The sequence below is a fragment of the Erpetoichthys calabaricus genome, chromosome 1, assembly GCF_900747795.2.
Source record: "Erpetoichthys calabaricus chromosome 1, fErpCal1.3, whole genome shotgun sequence".
Classification (NCBI taxonomy): domain Eukaryota; kingdom Metazoa; phylum Chordata; class Cladistia; order Polypteriformes; family Polypteridae; genus Erpetoichthys; species Erpetoichthys calabaricus.
Genome location: NC_041394.2, coordinates 290,469,514 through 290,487,889, shown reverse-complemented (window position 1 = coordinate 290,487,889; position 18,376 = coordinate 290,469,514). Strand labels below are relative to the sequence as shown.

Genomic DNA, 18,376 nt, shown 5'->3' with positions numbered 1-18,376 from the left:
TCACTTGATATGTTAAATATCTATACAATAGCTGCAGTAGAAATATCTGAAAGTAAACTTACATCGTAATTATACTGATCAGTATGCATGCATTTGTATGATGTGTATATTTACAATATCACTTGGTTATGCGAGTACTATATTGTCTCCTTTTGTTTTTGTCAAGAGAAAACTGTTATAAATCAAAATAGCAAACTGGATGGACTTCATTTACCAACCTGATGGAGGCTGTGGAGATGGGGTACTTGCTGCAAGATCATCCTCTTTATCTGTAATAAAGTTGATGATTCAAACAGAAACTAACTTGGTGAACATATAATACACAAGATACAAAAGGACAACAATATAATCAGTGGTATACAGCTGAACACAACACAATCAAATGGGAAAAAGCAGAAACACAAAAGATGTTAATGGTAGCATGGAAAAGCAAGTATAAAATGCATCATCTTAAGAAAGATGTTTATTTTTATTCTCCGGTGCACAACAGAAATAATCTTTATTGAGAACATAAAAATAAAAAAATGCAGGCAGACATTAAATGCTTCACAAATAATTCCACATTTACACTTCTATTGACATAGCCTATACACTGAATTTCCAATTGGATGCACATACTGTATGGTTTAGAGTTAGACAAGTAGAATTTTTTTTTAATTGTTACATGAAAAAACTGAAATTTGAGCATTTTTGTATTGTGCACTTTTGTTTACATTTCTGTAGGCATTCAGCAGCAGGCAACACCTTAGACACAGGTGTTCACTTTGTTTCCAACACCTTAGTTGTTAGGAAAAAACATAAAAGTTTGGAATATAAGAGAATATCATAACGGAGCACTTTCTATTGTGTCCATAATCCTTTACAGTTCAAATTACCCTCTTTTATTATGGATTATATTAATACGCCATATCAATTTACATTACAGCCAAATTCATCAAGTACATCTGTCACTGTTGTCTGTTTGATGGTTGGCTATATACTGCATACTTTACCTGATTCTTCTGCTGTGAAAAATGCTGCCATAACAGGTATTTATTGGTCTGATTTGATTTTTGATTTGATTGAATCTGATTTTAAATAACTTGAACAGACTATACCATATTACTAAGCTTCAAGGAAGAAAAATCTTGAAGAATACATAACGTCTTGGTGTGGAAAGATACACCTTACCATGGTCAAAAGTATAAGAAGATAAGAAAAATATACTCTATACCTGTTGATGTGCTTTAATACATTTTCAAACATAAGAAACATTTTGAAGAGAAGGGGCCAGTAAATCCTAAAGTGTCAAAAATTAAATCCAAGAAACTGTCCTGAAACATTATATGTAAGGAAGAAACTCAACACCTGATAGAGGACCAGTCCATCAAAAGTCAGACTCATACAATAAAAGTATAAATGTTAAACACGCATGTTTCGGGATGTGGCAGTGTAACTGGATTCTCTTTTACTTGGGCGGTGCTCCCTTCACAGTGCATCCCTAATGGGCTCTTGTGACACATACTCCGCACAGTGATGAAAGCAAGTGTCACAGCTAGTCAAGACATAGATGAATTATATCTGCACAAATGACTAACTAGGCTTCACACTGTGGGAATGCCTGTTCTTCATGCTCCATTTGAGACCAGCTGCAAGAGGATAAAACTTAAGAAAATCTATGCAATCCGTGAAGTCCTTGGAACTATGAGACAGCAGAATTAGCCAGCTTATCTAAAAAACAGTCAATAATTTGACAGGTCCAAAAGTGCTACTTTCAATAATATTATTAAATATCTTCTTCCATGTATATAATATTCTCTGATTGAAGATTTATTTTTTTATATTTGTGCTAAATTTATTTTTAGCCTCCTTTTTGCTGTATCCTTTAAACCGTGTTGAAGAACTTTACAATTTACTGTATAATTTTGATCAGGATATGTGCAGTCGTTGAAGCTACTAGAAACCCCATTCCACTTCCCTCAAGTCTTTTTCGGACATACAGTGTAAGTTTTCACTGCAAATCCTCATTTGTACAACCACTTATCATTGTTTATTTTAAAATTTTCTGCTACAATTCTGAACATCTGTAATACAAAATATACTAACTATAGGGATTTTGCCAGTCACCTATTTTATTAATATCTTACTAGTTTGGTTATTATGAGTAATATTTTAAATATTAGAACCCCAGTATTTTTTTTTCAGGGCCGTCTTTTCAGTAGTTACTTGCAACATAGCCCACTGTTTGTGTATATTAAGCTAATTCTGCACATTTATTCATGAATTCATTTTGGTGCCTTGATGAATGACCTATTGGAGCACCTTATTAAAAAGATTTTTTTTTTTATTTAATTTCAAAAATGTTCTGCAATCTAAAGAGGTCAAATGTTTGTTTTTGAGACTTTCTTATAAAACTCTACTATATTAGTATGAGAAGATGACCTCCTCCTTATGACCTTGTCTAAACTGATGAAGCTACCTTTCCATCACATAGTTTAAAATCACTTCTGCTACAATGATCTGTTACACAAATTAGGCTAAATTGCCTGTAAATATTAGCTTCTTGCACTGGACTAAACTTATCACATAGTGCAGCCAATTGCAGGAAGTTTATTAGTGTGCTTCTTTTTTAGGCCTTGCCATGCACTTGTTTGGGTCTTCATAACCCAAAAAACATCAGTAAAGTGCTTAGTTGTGTCTGTGATGTGACCTACTAAAAACATTTCTCTTTGGAGTGGTCTGAGGTGGCTTATCTGAGACACATTTCTCTTGAGATTACATATTTAGTACAAGATTAATATGAAGGATTCACAGATAAGCTTTTTTAACACTATGTCAATATGCCACACTGCATAGAGATGAATAACTGATTTGTTTAATATAAGTGTTATGAAGACTAAAAGAATCCTTTATGCTCTTGTTACATAAGAGTAAATGAGCAATAGATCAATTTTTGCAGTACATCAAATAAAGTGTTACTGGTATATTTTTAAAGAATTTTTTTTAATTACTCCCCTGTACAAAATTGTTATCGTAGTTTGATGTATCAGTTTCAAGATAAAGTTAATTTAATGATTTAATATTTTTAGGCTGCCATATTTTTTTGGTGACATTGTAGAACAGTAACTTCAATTTCTGCCTCAGCACTCTAGGAAACTATGTTTGACACATGGCTGTGTTTGGAATCTGCATATTCTTCCTCTTTCTTCATTTTCCTACCACATTCCAAACATGTGCTAGATCGCTTGACGTAGCTCTAAATAAGTTCTTCAGAGGACAGGGTACATTCTACTATATGCCATACACTTGTGAAATTAATTTGTAAAACTGAATAGGTGATTTTTTTTTACATCAAACTTTTTAAAAATATAACAACATCGAAATCTCTCAGTATTGCATTATCAATTATTGTCAACTTGCATTGCAATGTAAATTTGCCCTGTTTTTAATTCAACCTATTTAACCAGTGTACTGTTCTACATTTATACATAAAATGAAATCTAAATATACTTGTTGTTTTACTAAATGGTGATGCATTCTTTTCCAAGAAGAATTAAATATTCTGCTGTAGTGGCACTCTTACTCAATGACATGTAATAGCTACATAATATGAAATCTGAAACTTTTTTCTAATCTGTAGGTCTTCAGCTGTTGTGATCTAGAATGACTACATGTTTAAACCAGTATCAGATATTCTGTTGGCAGTAACGCAATACTAACACACCATACTGAATGAAACTGTACCTACAGCATCTATTGTATAGTAATAATATGTCAGATGTCTTGCTCTAGAAAAAAGTCTATTGTAAACAATGGATTTAAAGTTGTGTCACACACGTGTGCAAGGGGGACAGTTTACAGGCTCAAATGGTGTTATCTATCAGCCAGACTGGAGGTTGGTGCTCACAACTGATCCTCTCTCCTCTTGTTTCCCTGCAGTTCAGCCAAAGGCCCTGCTTCTCAGTGACATCACTACCGGACCACCCACTAACATCATTTCTGGCGCACCCTGATGACATCACTTCCGGTACCCAGAATTCACCTTCCTGTTCCGGCCTCCCTTACTCCACTTCTTCCGCCTATCCACCATATTTATAGAACAGACTCATCCTGTTAGTTCAGTTCAGTTGTGAACTCTGATCTGTAAAGACATGCTTCTTTTATTTTGCTCATTTTTCAGTTATATGGGGTGGCCATCCCCAAAACCTTTTTTGTCTACTGTCTTATTTTTACCACAGTGGAAAAAATTGTAAATGCAATACAGTATAATGAAAGACACTTGATTAATGATCCCCTATAATAACTATATATCATGTTAAGTCACATTATACTTTTCTCAGATAAAGGATATTCTGTTAAATATTGTCAAAATGTAGTGAATTTAAAAGAAGGAATATTCATCAAACAGACTATGTAAGTACATTGTCTGCATTATTTCTTTTACACAAGTTGTGAAATAAATGGCACAGTTTGGCATTGGTTAATAAGCAGAATTTTAACATACTGTAGCTAAGATAACTTAATGAAGTATGCTAGTTGGCAATAAAAAGTGACTAAATACAAAAATGCAGACAACTGTTACTAAGGTGTGTAAAAACACACTTATAAATACACTGAATGTGTAATGGGCTAGAATTCAGTATTCTAAAGAAAATGACATTTCAGTGTGTTGCTTAGTGTAATGGGCTATAAACCAGTGTTTTAAAGAAAAGGCAGAATTTCTGGAAAATTCTGCTACAGCTTTTTGTTGATGGCTATCTACAGGACATAAATATTTACATGTCTTGCTAAAGAGTCAAATGCTTTGAATAGTCAGACTGCTTTGATTTAATATCTCATCTACACACAATGTGGGGATACAGAACTGTCTGCTTCCTTGGAAAATTAACGAGTTCTGGGGACATTGGTTTCTAATCAAGTACTCAAAGTAAAGGAAACTGGCTTGCACCATTGTTTCACTGATTGTCATGTTGATCTATGCAGAAATTGAAGCATTTATATATTTCTGGGTAAAGGAGAATAGTAAAGGATAGAGAAGTATGGTCTGAGACTCAGGACTGCTGCCTGTTTCTTTTATGCTTTTCAACATATCGCTGTGGCTACACCCTGTAGCAACAGTGGCTTGTACCTGGTCCAGGTTCCCCTAGGCCTGAGGACGGTAACAAATGCAATCTATAGTATAATAACTCTGAAGGCTAACAGGTTCAGCCACTAAATGCACAACAAAGTGGCAACAGATCAATCAGATTATCTGTTTAGTGCCATGACTAGAGAAATTAAATGTCTTAATATTCATTTACCTGTTGCACTAATGAAATATTCTGGCAAGTTTTGATGTAACATAGCACTTTGTAAATTACAACAAGTTAGTATTCACAGGATAGGATTATGGGGTCATTATTAAGAGCTAAATATCCTATTATGCCCACAAGGATAGGGAGCCAGAAAGGATTAACAGAACTAAGAAATAAAAGTACAGTATGTGCTTCTGTAACAGTATGAGATAAAGCAGCAACAATTTAAATGAGCACAGTTCAGCCCAAGGGTAAGTGCAAGAAAACTTAGAAAGCCATTCAAATCTCAAAAGGAATCCATCAAAAAAAGTAGAAACTATTAGTGATAGAAGTCCATTCCCTTTACACAACTAAAAGGATGTTTAAAAAGGCACTGGTTAAATGATAGCATTTCATATTGTAAAAATGAATGGACTTACTACTTTACTTAAAAAAAAAAAGAAAAACAAAACTCTTGGGCCTCAAACAGACTACTTCAAGAGTTGTGAAGTATTAGGTTGATCAGATCCTTTAGTGCAAAGCAAATTCTAATTGGAAACTTGCTGAAACTAACTAAATGAACACAACAGGTAACATCCCATGTCAAACTGTATGAGCAGAGTTAAGTAGCACAATTTTGAATCTCCAGCTGCATACACTGTTTTTGGGTTTACATGATTTCATGAAACATTCATGAAATTTAACTTAGGAATGGATATAATGAAAATATTTATTAAACATAACTAAATTCAAACTCTCTGTTCATGCTGGTAAACATTTACTGTATTATAATTTTCTAAAAGATAGGTTTATAGTTAATAACAACTTTGAGAATGTCTTTAGTAAATTAAAGATAAATGCAGTTCATAGAAAAAAAAAAAACATTTTTATACATTTAAGGCTAGGAGTAATTTGTGTTCCTTCAAATATTCAACATAGACATGCTTTTTTATACTGTGTAACAGAATGCAAGTATTGCCTAGCATCCTGGCTGTGACAGATGGCATTTCCTTACCTGGCGCAGTGGTAGTGCTGCTGCTTTGCAGTAAGGAGACTGTGGAAGATTGTGGGTTCGCTTCCCGGTTCCTCCCTGTGTGGATAGCGCTTTGAGTACTGAGAAAAGCGCTATATAAATGTAATGAATTATTATTATTATTACCTGGCCAGGAGGCCAATATAATGAGTGGATAATAGGAGAGTGCCTCCAAGGGCCATGTGTTCCCTTGGTATATTTGGTGGTAGCATCTCTCTGACAGGGCACCTGTCTAGACACTGACTGGGTTGCATGGGAGTTGTAGTTCCAACGGGCGGCCCTGTTAGGGTCCTGTGGCTGTACTAAAGAGAGAGCTGGGATGAGCGTCCCCTGTCACAATGAAGCCCAGCCTCACCCACAAGTTCTAGTGCTTTCTGGATACATTACTCTTATAGTGGAAGAACTCATGTGTCAGCTTACTAAGGAGATCCTCTGTCTCTGCCAGGTGAAAAGAGCTGACAGTGAAGTAGGGGCAAAGTTTGCCTGAAGATGACGTAGAGTAGAGTGGAGAGGTGGGGTGTGGAGGAGAAAGGGACTAAGAGAAACAAATTGTGCTGTGCTGTGTTGAAGAAACTTGTATGAAGGTAATAAAATAAATTATCTTTTGAACCTGGTATAATTGTGGTCTTGTTTTAGGGTGCAGAAAACCCCTCTCATCTAAAAATGGTAAGTTATAACAGGAGTACAACATCTTATTAACTACAGTAATTATTATTAAATATTTAAATTCTTTCTAATTTGCATAACTTGTTTTATACTTAAGCTTTTCCGACATGAATCTGATCATTGGATGTATGTTGTTTCTGTCATATATTGTATTCACTTTTGTGCATCTTCTCTTGCATGTAATAGTCAAGTACAGTGAATTTCACAATTAATAATCATGTACCTATATACTCTGAAATAACATTTCAGTTACTTCCCTTATTAAAATCAATTTCATTTTGTTGCCTAAACAGTCAATGTTTGTATATTTGGCCTGTTTTTATTCAGCAAAATGGAACAGTTTCTTTTTAAGCTAAAACCATGCCTTAAATTTGATCTACCAGTTTAGTACATTTTGCAGGGTATTGTGCAAGACTGCTTTCATATTAACATTTCACTCACAATCTAATTTTACTAACTGTACAGCTTACTTCACAATACTATTTTAAAATGTTAACTGTTAAATAGAGCCAATGTAAAAAGGAACAGTCACATCCATGCTTAAATAATTATGGTTAAAACTATTTATTTTAATATATTTCATATGCCTATGCCACAATAATATTTTATGTTTTTGGGGTTTCAAAAATATGCTATGATTATTCATTTTAGTCAATTTAGCAGATGGTTACATAATACAGTAGTAAAAATAAGGGAAAACAAATTAAAATATAGATGATTTGTAAATGGAGAGTTAGTTCTTAGGTAACAGATGAAGGAATGATTTACTTACCAGAGGTGCTAAAAGGTGCATCATCCTTTACCTCTCCTGCTGGCTCTGTTCAGCAAATACAATGTTATGACAAAAACTTGTGATAAACCAATGAATAACTGAAATGCATGAGGCACCCAATTTAAAATAGTAAAGTCTGATCAGGAAAATTGTCAAACAGTACTTTAATATTTTTGTCTTTTGCTGTTTTCCATAAATGTTACCTTTAAAAATGTTTTAAGCAGTCCTTAAGAAGTAGAAGGATTTAGCAAAATAGTTCTTCGACATTAAGATCCTAATTTAGTCTCAGCTTTGACTAACTTTAAAAAGGTAGAGTAAATAACAAAAACATTCTCTTTGTAAAACTTTTGTGTTACATGACCCTAATACACACACCCACACTTGAGCAACTTAGTATTACCATTCATTCAAACCTGCATGAGGTTGAGATGTGAGATAAAAAAAAGAGTATAGGTATTATCAACATATGGTGTTAAATCCTTACAGACAATAGAAAGTGTAAAAATCCTCACAGAGTGCTTGAACTGAATACCGAAACTTAGACCCTGGAATCAGAAGCAGCACTACTGCTATTGTATGTCACTGTGAGGTGCTCTACACAAGCAATATACACTATATATCTCTCTTCTTAAAACACAATTCAAAATGAAATGAACACCTTCATAAAAGCATTACTCTGTATCCAAGGATTATGTAGCATGTAACTCTACACCAAACTGTAGAATTACCCTTACCGTATTTTTTCGGACCATAAGACGCACCTGACCATAAGATACACCCAGTTTTTAGAGCAGGAAAACAAGAAAAAAATATGCTAAAATATTTATTAAAATATAGCAAAATATGGTAATATTTATCAGCGTACACTCAACAGTGGTGTTAAGAACCATCATCGCTTCCATTAACAAATGAGGAAAGACTTAGAGGCTCAAGCACTTTTCTAGTTTTCTGGAAACCCCAAAAACTCATCATCGCTAGTGTCAGAATTTATAAAGCTCAGTTACTCACAATCACTTATATCACTTTCTTCGCTATCTTCATATATGATATTATCTTCAGTTCCATCTAAGACATTGCTAATGCCACATTTTTTGAATGATCGTGCAACGATTTCCTCCTTCACTGACTGCCATGATGTTTTAACCCATTCACAAACTTGAGTGATAGTGGGCCTCTTCATTCGTCTAGTAGGAGTCAGATCATGATTCCCAGCAGCCATCCATTTGTTCCACTCTTCTCTCATAAAGACTTTAAATGGTTTGTTGATTGAAACGTCGAGAGGTTGCAACTGGCTGGTAAGACCCCCAGGAATTACAGCTAGATGAGTCTTCACCTCTTTAAATCTGTTTTTTGTTGTTTCGCTAATATGTGCTCTGAACTGGTCAAGCACTAATAAAGCAGATTTTTTCAGAAGCCCTCCAGGACATTTGGACCACACTTTTTCAATCCATAGTTTTATTCCATTTTCGTCCATCCATCCTTTTTCATGAACATGCACAACAACTCCTTGTGGAATAACATCTTTTGGAAAGGTTTTCCTTTTGAAAATTAGCATCGGTGGCAATTTGGTGCCGTCAGCACAGCAGGACAACACGGCAGTGTAATGTGTTTTCTCATGTTCTGAGGTTTTCACGGTTATTGTTTTGGCACCTTTGAGGTCAACCGTCTTATTAGATGGCACATCAAAGGTTAGCGGGACTTCATCCATATTCCCAATCTGGTCCATTGGAAAATCATTTTTTTTCCTAGCATTAATTACAAATTTATGAAAAGACAGAATCTTCGATTCATATTCTTGTGGCATTTTTTGTGCAATTCTAGTTTTGGTGCGCATAGCAAGGCCTCTCTTCATAAATCTGTAGCACCATGATGGTGAGCCAGTAAAATGCTTAATGCCTTTCTCTACAGCAATGCGTTTGGCTTCATAGATGATCATTTTTGTAGAAACTGAGAAGCCCATATTCCGGTGACGTGTGATCCATTCTTTCATGTCCATTTCTAACTATGGCCATTTTGCAGCATGCCTACGAAAAGTGTGCTTACCGGTAGTTTTATTAAGTTTTTGCAGCTGATCCTTCTGTTTCCTCCACTCTCTTATCATTTTTTCAGTTGGAGGTGGCCCAAAATGTCTCTCCGCTGCTCTGTTTCCATGTTCTTTTGCATATTTTACTACCTCCAGTTTAAATGGAATTTTATATGCTAATCTTTTCGTCTTTGACATTTTGCACCGTTAGAGAATTGGTGTTTTTCTGAGGAAAATACAGTAATGAAAGAACTGTCAGTTGTTATGGGAGACATATTACCGTACACATCAGTAATTTGACTCATACCGCTTGGCGATGCACATGGGTTACCATAAGTCTTAATCCATGCATCGCCGTATGCAAGCCGTATTACTATTAAAGGGCACCAACCAGCCTGACAGGCAGGGCTTTGCATGGCAGGAGAGACTATGTGTGTCTCTCCTGCCATGATGGGCTCCTTGCCTGCCTGTCAGGGCACTGTGCGGCATCACATAGTCCCGGCCGGCCAATCAAGAGGTCGACTGGACGAACCCGTGCTCCGACGAATGGAACAGGTGACAGGGCGGACAGCAGCACCACGGATGCTGATCATGCCTTTATTTTGTTTTGTAAGTGCTGCTGGTTAGTGCCCTTTAAAAAAGCACCTAGGCAGGGCTTTTTTTTATTTAAATTTTTTTTTAATATACCACTGTACATTTGTTTTTTGTTTAAACACATTTTGTTGTAGAAGTACGGTACCTAGAACACTTCTAGTGATGGAATTGAATCCTCCTGTCTGGACCTGTCCTTGATGATCTGATCCTGTCAGTCAGTCAATCAGTGTCACACACACACACAGGGGAGGCATGAGCTGTGCTGATCATGTGACCTGAATGACTGACTGACCATTGAGACTCCAGGAGGTGGGAATTGCAGTGCTTTCACGAACACAGCTACAACAAGCTGGACATGGAGCAGCACATTAGTACCAGCACAGTAAGAAGCGGGCGGAGGGAGAAAAGGAGACGACTGTCACAGGCTGTCATGGTTTTAATAATCTTTTATTTTCCCAGGTACCGGTACATTAAGTCCTTCCCCCTCCCCCCTTCGCGCCGTCATCGCCATCGAGGTCATCTGACTCCTACTGTTGGCGGACGCTATCCCGCCTCCTTTCGCGTCATTTGACGCAGGGTGTGTGGCGTGTCTGAGAGTGGTGGGCGGGCATTGCCTCAGCGCCTGTCCGTACGCCATCGCTGATTGAGCGACTCTGGCTACGAGGGGCGGGGAGGTCTGACATCACCTCCAGCACCTGATTGGTTTGGTATGTCCAAGAGTGGTGGGCGGGCATTCCCTTGGCGCCTGTCCGTATGGCGTTGCTGATTGGGCGGCTGTGGCTATGAGGGGTGGGGAGGGCTGACATCACCTCCAGCACCTGAACTGTAAATTGTAAGTACCATAAGCAACAGTAAGTGAACGCAGCAGCGGGCGACAGCGCATGGGACACCACGGGCAAACAAATACAGTTGACCCTTGATATACGACCGGCCTGACATGCAAACAACTTGATTTACGATCACAATTTTTGTTTTATGACCAACATCTTGCGTTACAACCCGAATGCGGTCATGTGTATCCGCTTGTGCAATTGTAAACAAACAGCCGAGAGCGTTCGTAAGCGTCAGTCGGAGCCCACATACATGTGTTTGTGGACGTAATTTCGGTCAGTGCAGTGATTTATATAATTTATTTCGATAATTGCTAAGGAAGGAAGAGAAGGTAACGAAGGTAAAGAAAGCGATCACAATCGAAACGAAGAAGGACATTGTGCGGAAACATGAGTGGTGTTCATGTGACCGATCTCGCTAATATGTACAGCATGTCGAAATCCACCATCTCGACAATTTTACAAAGAAAAGATTTGTATAAGGAGGCTCCTTCCAAACAATAACCACCTTCCATTTCATTCTCCTCCTCCTCCCCCCTTCCTGCAGCCCAAAGATGTCAAATTAAATGGTGAGTACAGTATGAAATTGTTGTTTCTGGTAGGCTAGGCACTTTTTATAACTTTTTTTTTTGGTAAATTATGCACATTATACAACCCTTTTTTATTATGAAAAGGTTAAGTAAGTGTTGCTGTGGGAGGTTCGCAACGCATTATGGGCATTTCCATTATTTCCACTGTATCCTTTTACAACAGCCTTGCTGGACAGCATTCGGACTATTAGACGCACCCTAATTTTCCCCCCACTTTTGAGGAAAAAAAAGTGCGTCTTATGGTCCAAAAAATACGGTAATTTATTTTTTTTTTGACACATGAAGAAATATAGGAACATCATGTCAGACATTGATTGTGATATGTTACAAAAGGTCTGGGATGAATTTGGCTACAGGACTCTTGTGAGCCATATTCATTGAGAGGAGCATGTTTGCATTTGTAAGAAAAAAAAAATCTGTGAGAGATATTTAACAAATTGGTTTGGACTATTGGTGTTATTAGGGGCTGGCTTTTGAAACATTAGCCCCTTATCTCTGGCATCCAGACCATCCACCCCTTTCATTCATTGCCACTTTCTGATATGGATGGACAATTGCATGAAAACTCCAACAGGGATCAATGCTTTCCAGTTTAACACAAATTTCCTGCTAAAGGCAAATACAAATCAATCTATCTGTAGTATATAATGGCAATAATAGAGGGGAGCTAAGCCCCCAGTAAATAAATGGTAAAGGCAGAGATACTTCTGGTTTGGACAGCATGTTCCAATGATATTTAGTTACTATGTAATCAATTTTTAAAGTGTTCAATTATTTTTGAATTATCCTGTATATTCCTCTATATTATGGTAGAAAACGTTGTGCCAAAGCCTAATTATGTGTAGCTGGAGTCACATTTTTGACCTCATACCTTTTAACATGTTCTGTAAATTAGAGTATACTTTGAATATTTGACTGTCTATGCGATTCCAAATTTAAAAAAAAAAAAAAGTGGATATGTGCATAATTTATTAACATATCTTTAGAGAACAGCAGAATATTGGCAATGGTTCACAGACACAATTGAGCTAAAAGGAAATGGGAGAATAATGTATAGTTCTGAAAGCAAAAATGTATAAAAGCCACTGGACAGAAACCTTTAAAGTCCTGTTTACTCAATTTCAGAAAGACAGTTTAATACTGTATTTTTTATATTTATTTTTCTGTGAAGACAACTTATTTACCTACCCTGCTAGTGCAGAGTTTATAGAAAAACACTTGAATGTCTCCTGTGTACAGCCACTTACTTGAATTGTTAATCATTGCTACAAGAAGGAGATAGGCTTCAACATATTGTACATTTGCATGCACTGTTTTATAATGAATGTCCTTCATGAAAAAAGGGGATAAATCCGTGATTTGGCCATTAATGTTCATTATGGAAAAATCTGAATTTGCCCCAGTCAATTGCACAATAGTACTTCTTCTGGTACTGTACTTATACAGCATGTGTTCATTGTAACCCCAGATCAATAGTTCTCAAACTTTTTGAGAAAAAATGACAGTTCCTTCTCAAGAAAAACCAGTTCTAGGTCCCTAATTGTTATTTTCTATTATAGCTTTCAAATAGGAATAGGTTGAATTCCGTGACACTATGAATAAACCTTACAAATAATAATATTGACATAGCCAACCTATGCGTAGGACAACATAAAACTGCAGCATAAAATTAAGTGAAGCTCCTTGACACTTAATTTATAATTAAAAGACCCCAGCCAATAGCATATCCCTTTGTCTTTTTCTGCTAGCAAAGCCAAGTTCACTATGTTTAAAGTACCTGTCTGTGTTGAAAGATGAATAGATATATAACAATACAAAATCTAAGGCATGAACTATAGTTGCTTCTGAAAACAATTGGGAGCATCATTCATTTAATTGTCATTCTGATGTCTTTTTAATGTTTTCTCCTTTTCAAATAATTAAATACCTACATGGTATAAGAATAACTGCCGTAGCCTGTGAGGGTGTAATGATACACTAATCTCAAGTTCATTTTATTTTTAAATATGTAGATATCGGTTATGAACTAGGAGTGCTAAAGCACATAAACCCCAAAAGGTTGCAAAAGCACTTCCAATGATGTCTACTAGAGTGGAAACAGCAAGACACAAAAGGGCCTTGAAGAATATTTATAAAATAAAAAGTTTATTTCAACAAAATACTTTTTAGGATTTTTCACATTCTTTCTTTTCCTTTAGATGCACTTTGAGGTATTTTTGAAATTTTGCTTTTAAAGTTTAAAGTATCTTTAGTTTCCCCATTTTGGGGCCTGCTGTGTGACTACCTGGATTAAGGTGAGACATTTCTTGGCTTGCTCAGATAGTTTATTTGGAGGCCTCTTACCTTTTCACTATGGTCCCAACTAGCGTTGGATCAGTACTAAAATTTTGATTTTGGTATTGATACAGTCATTTGGGCGACACTACTAATCTTGTAGCAAAAAATCGATAATTCCCACTCTCCTCACTTTAGCCTCCCCATTGCAGCACATCTTTTTTGCAGTACTCCGCGCCAATACAAGGAGCCATACCCTCTTGGAGCAGGTCATAAGTCAACAGAAGGTGATGCGCAGTCCCCCATGAAATCTACAGCATGGCAAAGCAATTTTTGGGTTTTTGGCAATGAAATCTACATTAGGTCAAAACACATTGCTTCCATATTACAAATATGGAAACTGATAGTAAATCCTCACAGACTGACAATATGTATTATTTATGGACTTTTTGCCCTCAGATAGTTCATGATGACAGCTACTCTTGCGTTTTTCACACGCCACCCCTTAATGCCATCGCCACCTTCCCCCAGTATTTTTCACAGGCTATGACATTTAGTTTGTACTGTTACACTGTAGCTATGTGTTGTTGGCTTAAAAATATTAAACAAAATTAGACAGATTTCTTAGGTTTACTGGTTACCTCTAATGATAACATATGGATAAGATGTAGATGTGTTTGGTTCAAAGCATGCACTGTCTCAAAGACCACATATTAAGCAATATCTAAATGCATACTTTTACACTCTTCTCAGACTAATATTCACTAAAATGGCATAAGATCAAGCTGTAGAACCTGCTGGGGGCATAGGGGGTTTGGAGATTTGCCAGTGTTGTCTTACTAATTAAGAAAAATAAATCTAGAAAACCCAAATAATACAAACCCTAAGCATGCTGTGTATATTGTGTTGATTTATCAATACAGCAGTCTTATTTTCCATCAGACTTCAATAATCTTTATTAAACTAGGTGTCTCAAGCAATACAACACATATAAATAATACAAATTCAATGCATTTTGCTTAAGAATAAAGTAAAATGTAAAACTATGCTGTTAAATAATGGATACATGTAATGAAAAAAAATGAAAGAATGAAAGTGGAATGTAAATGTTGCAGTTACAAGAAAGAGATGGGAACCAATCAAGCAAGGCAAATAAAACCCTCTCTTTTTAGATATAAAATTTACTACTTTATCAAAAGATGGAAACAAATGAGGAAGGGGACTTCTCCATTCTCATCCTCATCATCAATTGCATTTTTCACCACATGCCCTCCAGTTTATTTTGAAAACCTGCCTTTTATGGCATACAGAAGGTTGAATTGAACGATGGAAGCCATGAAGCCAAAGCCTTGATATGATTTACTAGGAACAAAAAAACAAACTAAGAACAAACATCATGAAAATATTGCCCACATCGTGCAGCAGTTAGAAAAAGTGTGAAGGCAAAAAATGGGGGTGTAAAATGTGAAAAAATGGGCTGGAACTACAAGCCAAATGGTAAGAAAAAATGACTCACAAACCTGGCGAAGAAGAGCTCTCTGGAACATATTCAGTTTGAGCTGTAGTTATGTATGTAACAAATACATTGATTTTTTTCTGACATTGTAGAACATTAAACTTAAGTACTCTTAACTCATATTAAGCATGACATTCTACAACATTTAAAATGATTCTCTCTTAAACTGAAGACATAAGTTGGGAATAAAAGTATCCATGCAGGGGAACCCCAGTATAATAACTGAACAGGTAACATATCAGTTCATCTAAATACCCAAAACACTCATACATGCAGCAATGAGAAGTACACAGTATATAATTTCATTAGCTCATTATTACATAATAACTAGCTGAAATTAGCAATAAATCAAAATAATCTCAAATCCTAAACATATATAGTGCATGTAATTGTTTACCTGTTGACATAAAGCATGTCTCTAAAAACAGGACTATAACTTCTGTCACACACACAAGCTCATGGGTGATGGTATGAGGGAAAATAGGGTAAAGATAGGGTAAAGATATTTTCTGTGACACAGCCACTAATCCAGCTTCTGTTTCCTTTAGATTGGAGGAGAACTCTATGAAACACAACTGATGTCATTTGCACTTCTGCTCATGTTAACCTCACCTCTCCCGCCTCTACTGCCTATTTAAACTCAAACCACACTGGGAAACAGTGGCGATTTATGGATCAGCCCCAGGAGAGGACAGAGCATCCGATTCTGTATTTTTCACTCTGGTCTTCCCTTGATCCACAAACCTTTTTAATTTCTCCCTCCTTTATTTCCACTTCATTATCCATGAAAATGTGCATAGTGAGGCATGAGTTTTACTCACTACTGAGAAAAAAAACTGCAATAAACAATGAAGACCAGCTCTGTCTCAATGGGGTATGCATTAGTAGAACAATCCCAGAAAAATCAGGTTATTTGATTAATGACCAAATATTTTTGATTAGCTTTGAAAATCTACTTTACATATGATTCTTGTGTTCATTTACTTTACCATCTTTGCTTGGATCAAGTTAATATGCTGCTATTTATAGGAACTGGATAAAGTAAAAATAGAATAAATGCACTAATTATTATGTGAAGTATAGAGGTTTTACCCTAGAATTGGCTCTTAATTCCAGTAAAAGTATTTTGGGATCTACAGTACAACCAGTGGTGGGTCTGCAACACAACATGTGATGTTATAAGAAAACATATCTATCCAGGTCATACTACCAGCTAACCCACTGGGTGTTGTCCACTTAAAAACTACTACTTAGGCCCCCTACTTAGGCATCTTTGTAGGAAAGCATCAGTTTTTGGGGTTGGCCCAGCCTAAAGTGTTCATTTACATAAACTGCATCAGGCTTTTCAAGTGGTAAGATTTTACTACCACATACCACTCAATACATCTGTCTCAGTGAGCACTAAGCAGCAAGTGCACACATTGTGTTATCATTTTATATTCCTTAGCAAGTCAAAGAGATATTAAAATACACCTTTACACTCAACAATGATAGATTTTGATGTTCTCTATGAAGTGTACTACACCCAACAATGATCAATTAAGTGAGTCCCAACTGATAATTTTTCTTTTGTTCACCCTGCCCCAAGAAACTTTTCACTGTATATTTGTAGGTGGTAGGAACTGCAACAATAATAAGGGAAACAATGCTAGTAAATTACATCATGATAAATAACAAAATAACACCTTTTACTTTTTTAGAAGAAAAATGACCAAGTCTTAAATTATTTTCTTTCTTTAAATCAAGTAGCAAATCAGCAACATTCTTCCATTTGCCTAAAAACCCTAACCCGAAATGCAAGTGAACCAAACAAAGTTAGGAAAATAGAACATCACAAACAATAATAAATCTCCTATTGCACATTAGCACATTACTCTATTGTATTGAGATCCAATCGTAGATTTAGGGGAATAGAGTTGCTTTAATTTTTTGATGACCCCGGTCAAGACAACAGTGTACATGTCACATGCATGGAAAGCACAGGGGATCTTCTGGCCAAAATGACGTCCAGCTCTGTTCATCAAAGAGCTAATATGGTAAATACAAGAATGTATTCTGGTTGCCAAGTCTGGGAAGGGCATGAGAATCTTCTGCCAAAGGAAGAGTAAATTTAGTCTATGAATTGGGTTCAGGGTAGGTTTAATTCTGCACAAAAGAGAGAGACATAAGCCCTGAAACTTTACTAGCAATTACACTTTTTACCTTTTTTTCCTCATCCAAAGCATTTTATATCAGGGCTCATCAACAGAAGCATTTAAACAGATGGCAAAGTGTTACAATCTTGTGAAAACTATTTGCTAATTAAGGGTTCTCAGTAGTTTTCAGCAGTTCCAGACTAAAAGTTAATAACATCAATTGCATGTTTACTTTAAGAAAAACAGAATAAAAATCAGGTTACTTTCATATCTTGTTTATAATTAAGTTTTATATTTACATCTTTTTAACAGTAAATAATGAGATTGATGGCTAATGTCACCATTTAAAGAGAAAAATATTCTGGTAGTGGTCTTTAATATGCCCAGTCTTGGAGGAGACTTAATGAATCATTGACATACTTTTGGCTATATGTTTATTAACATATTTTATTAAATAATTGTTTTTATGAATAGCACCAAGTTTAGTTTGAACATTATCTCAGAGACATCTGTATTACCTGATAAAACTATGTAACAAAACACCCTCAAAAATGCCACCCCTTTCATATACAGTATACAGGTGTGGGTCATAAAATTAGAATATCATGACAAAGTTGATTTATTTCAGTAATTCCATTCAAAAAGTGAAACTTGTATATTAGATTCATTCATTACACACAGACTGATGTAT

General features: G+C 36.0%; 1 protein-coding gene across 10 annotated transcripts in view; it reads right to left on the bottom strand.

The window, feature by feature from the left end:
* mybpc1 (myosin binding protein C1) overlaps window positions 1-18,376 on the bottom strand; it is a 144,198-nt gene that overhangs the window by 88,619 nt on the left and 37,203 nt on the right. For 6 of the 10 annotated variants that reach the window (XM_051928509.1, XM_051928478.1, XM_051928494.1 and 3 more), the window contains exons 3-5: window positions 15,555-15,593; window positions 7,724-7,768; window positions 219-269 (exon numbers count right to left, since the gene is read on the bottom strand). In XM_051928509.1, coding sequence (XP_051784469.1) covers window positions 219-269; window positions 7,724-7,768; window positions 15,555-15,593 — 135 coding nt within the window. The remainder of the gene's footprint in view (window positions 1-218; window positions 270-7,723; window positions 7,769-15,554; window positions 15,594-18,376) is intronic. The other 4 variants (XM_051928485.1, XM_051928497.1, XM_051928507.1 and 1 more) reach the window with 2 other exon arrangements.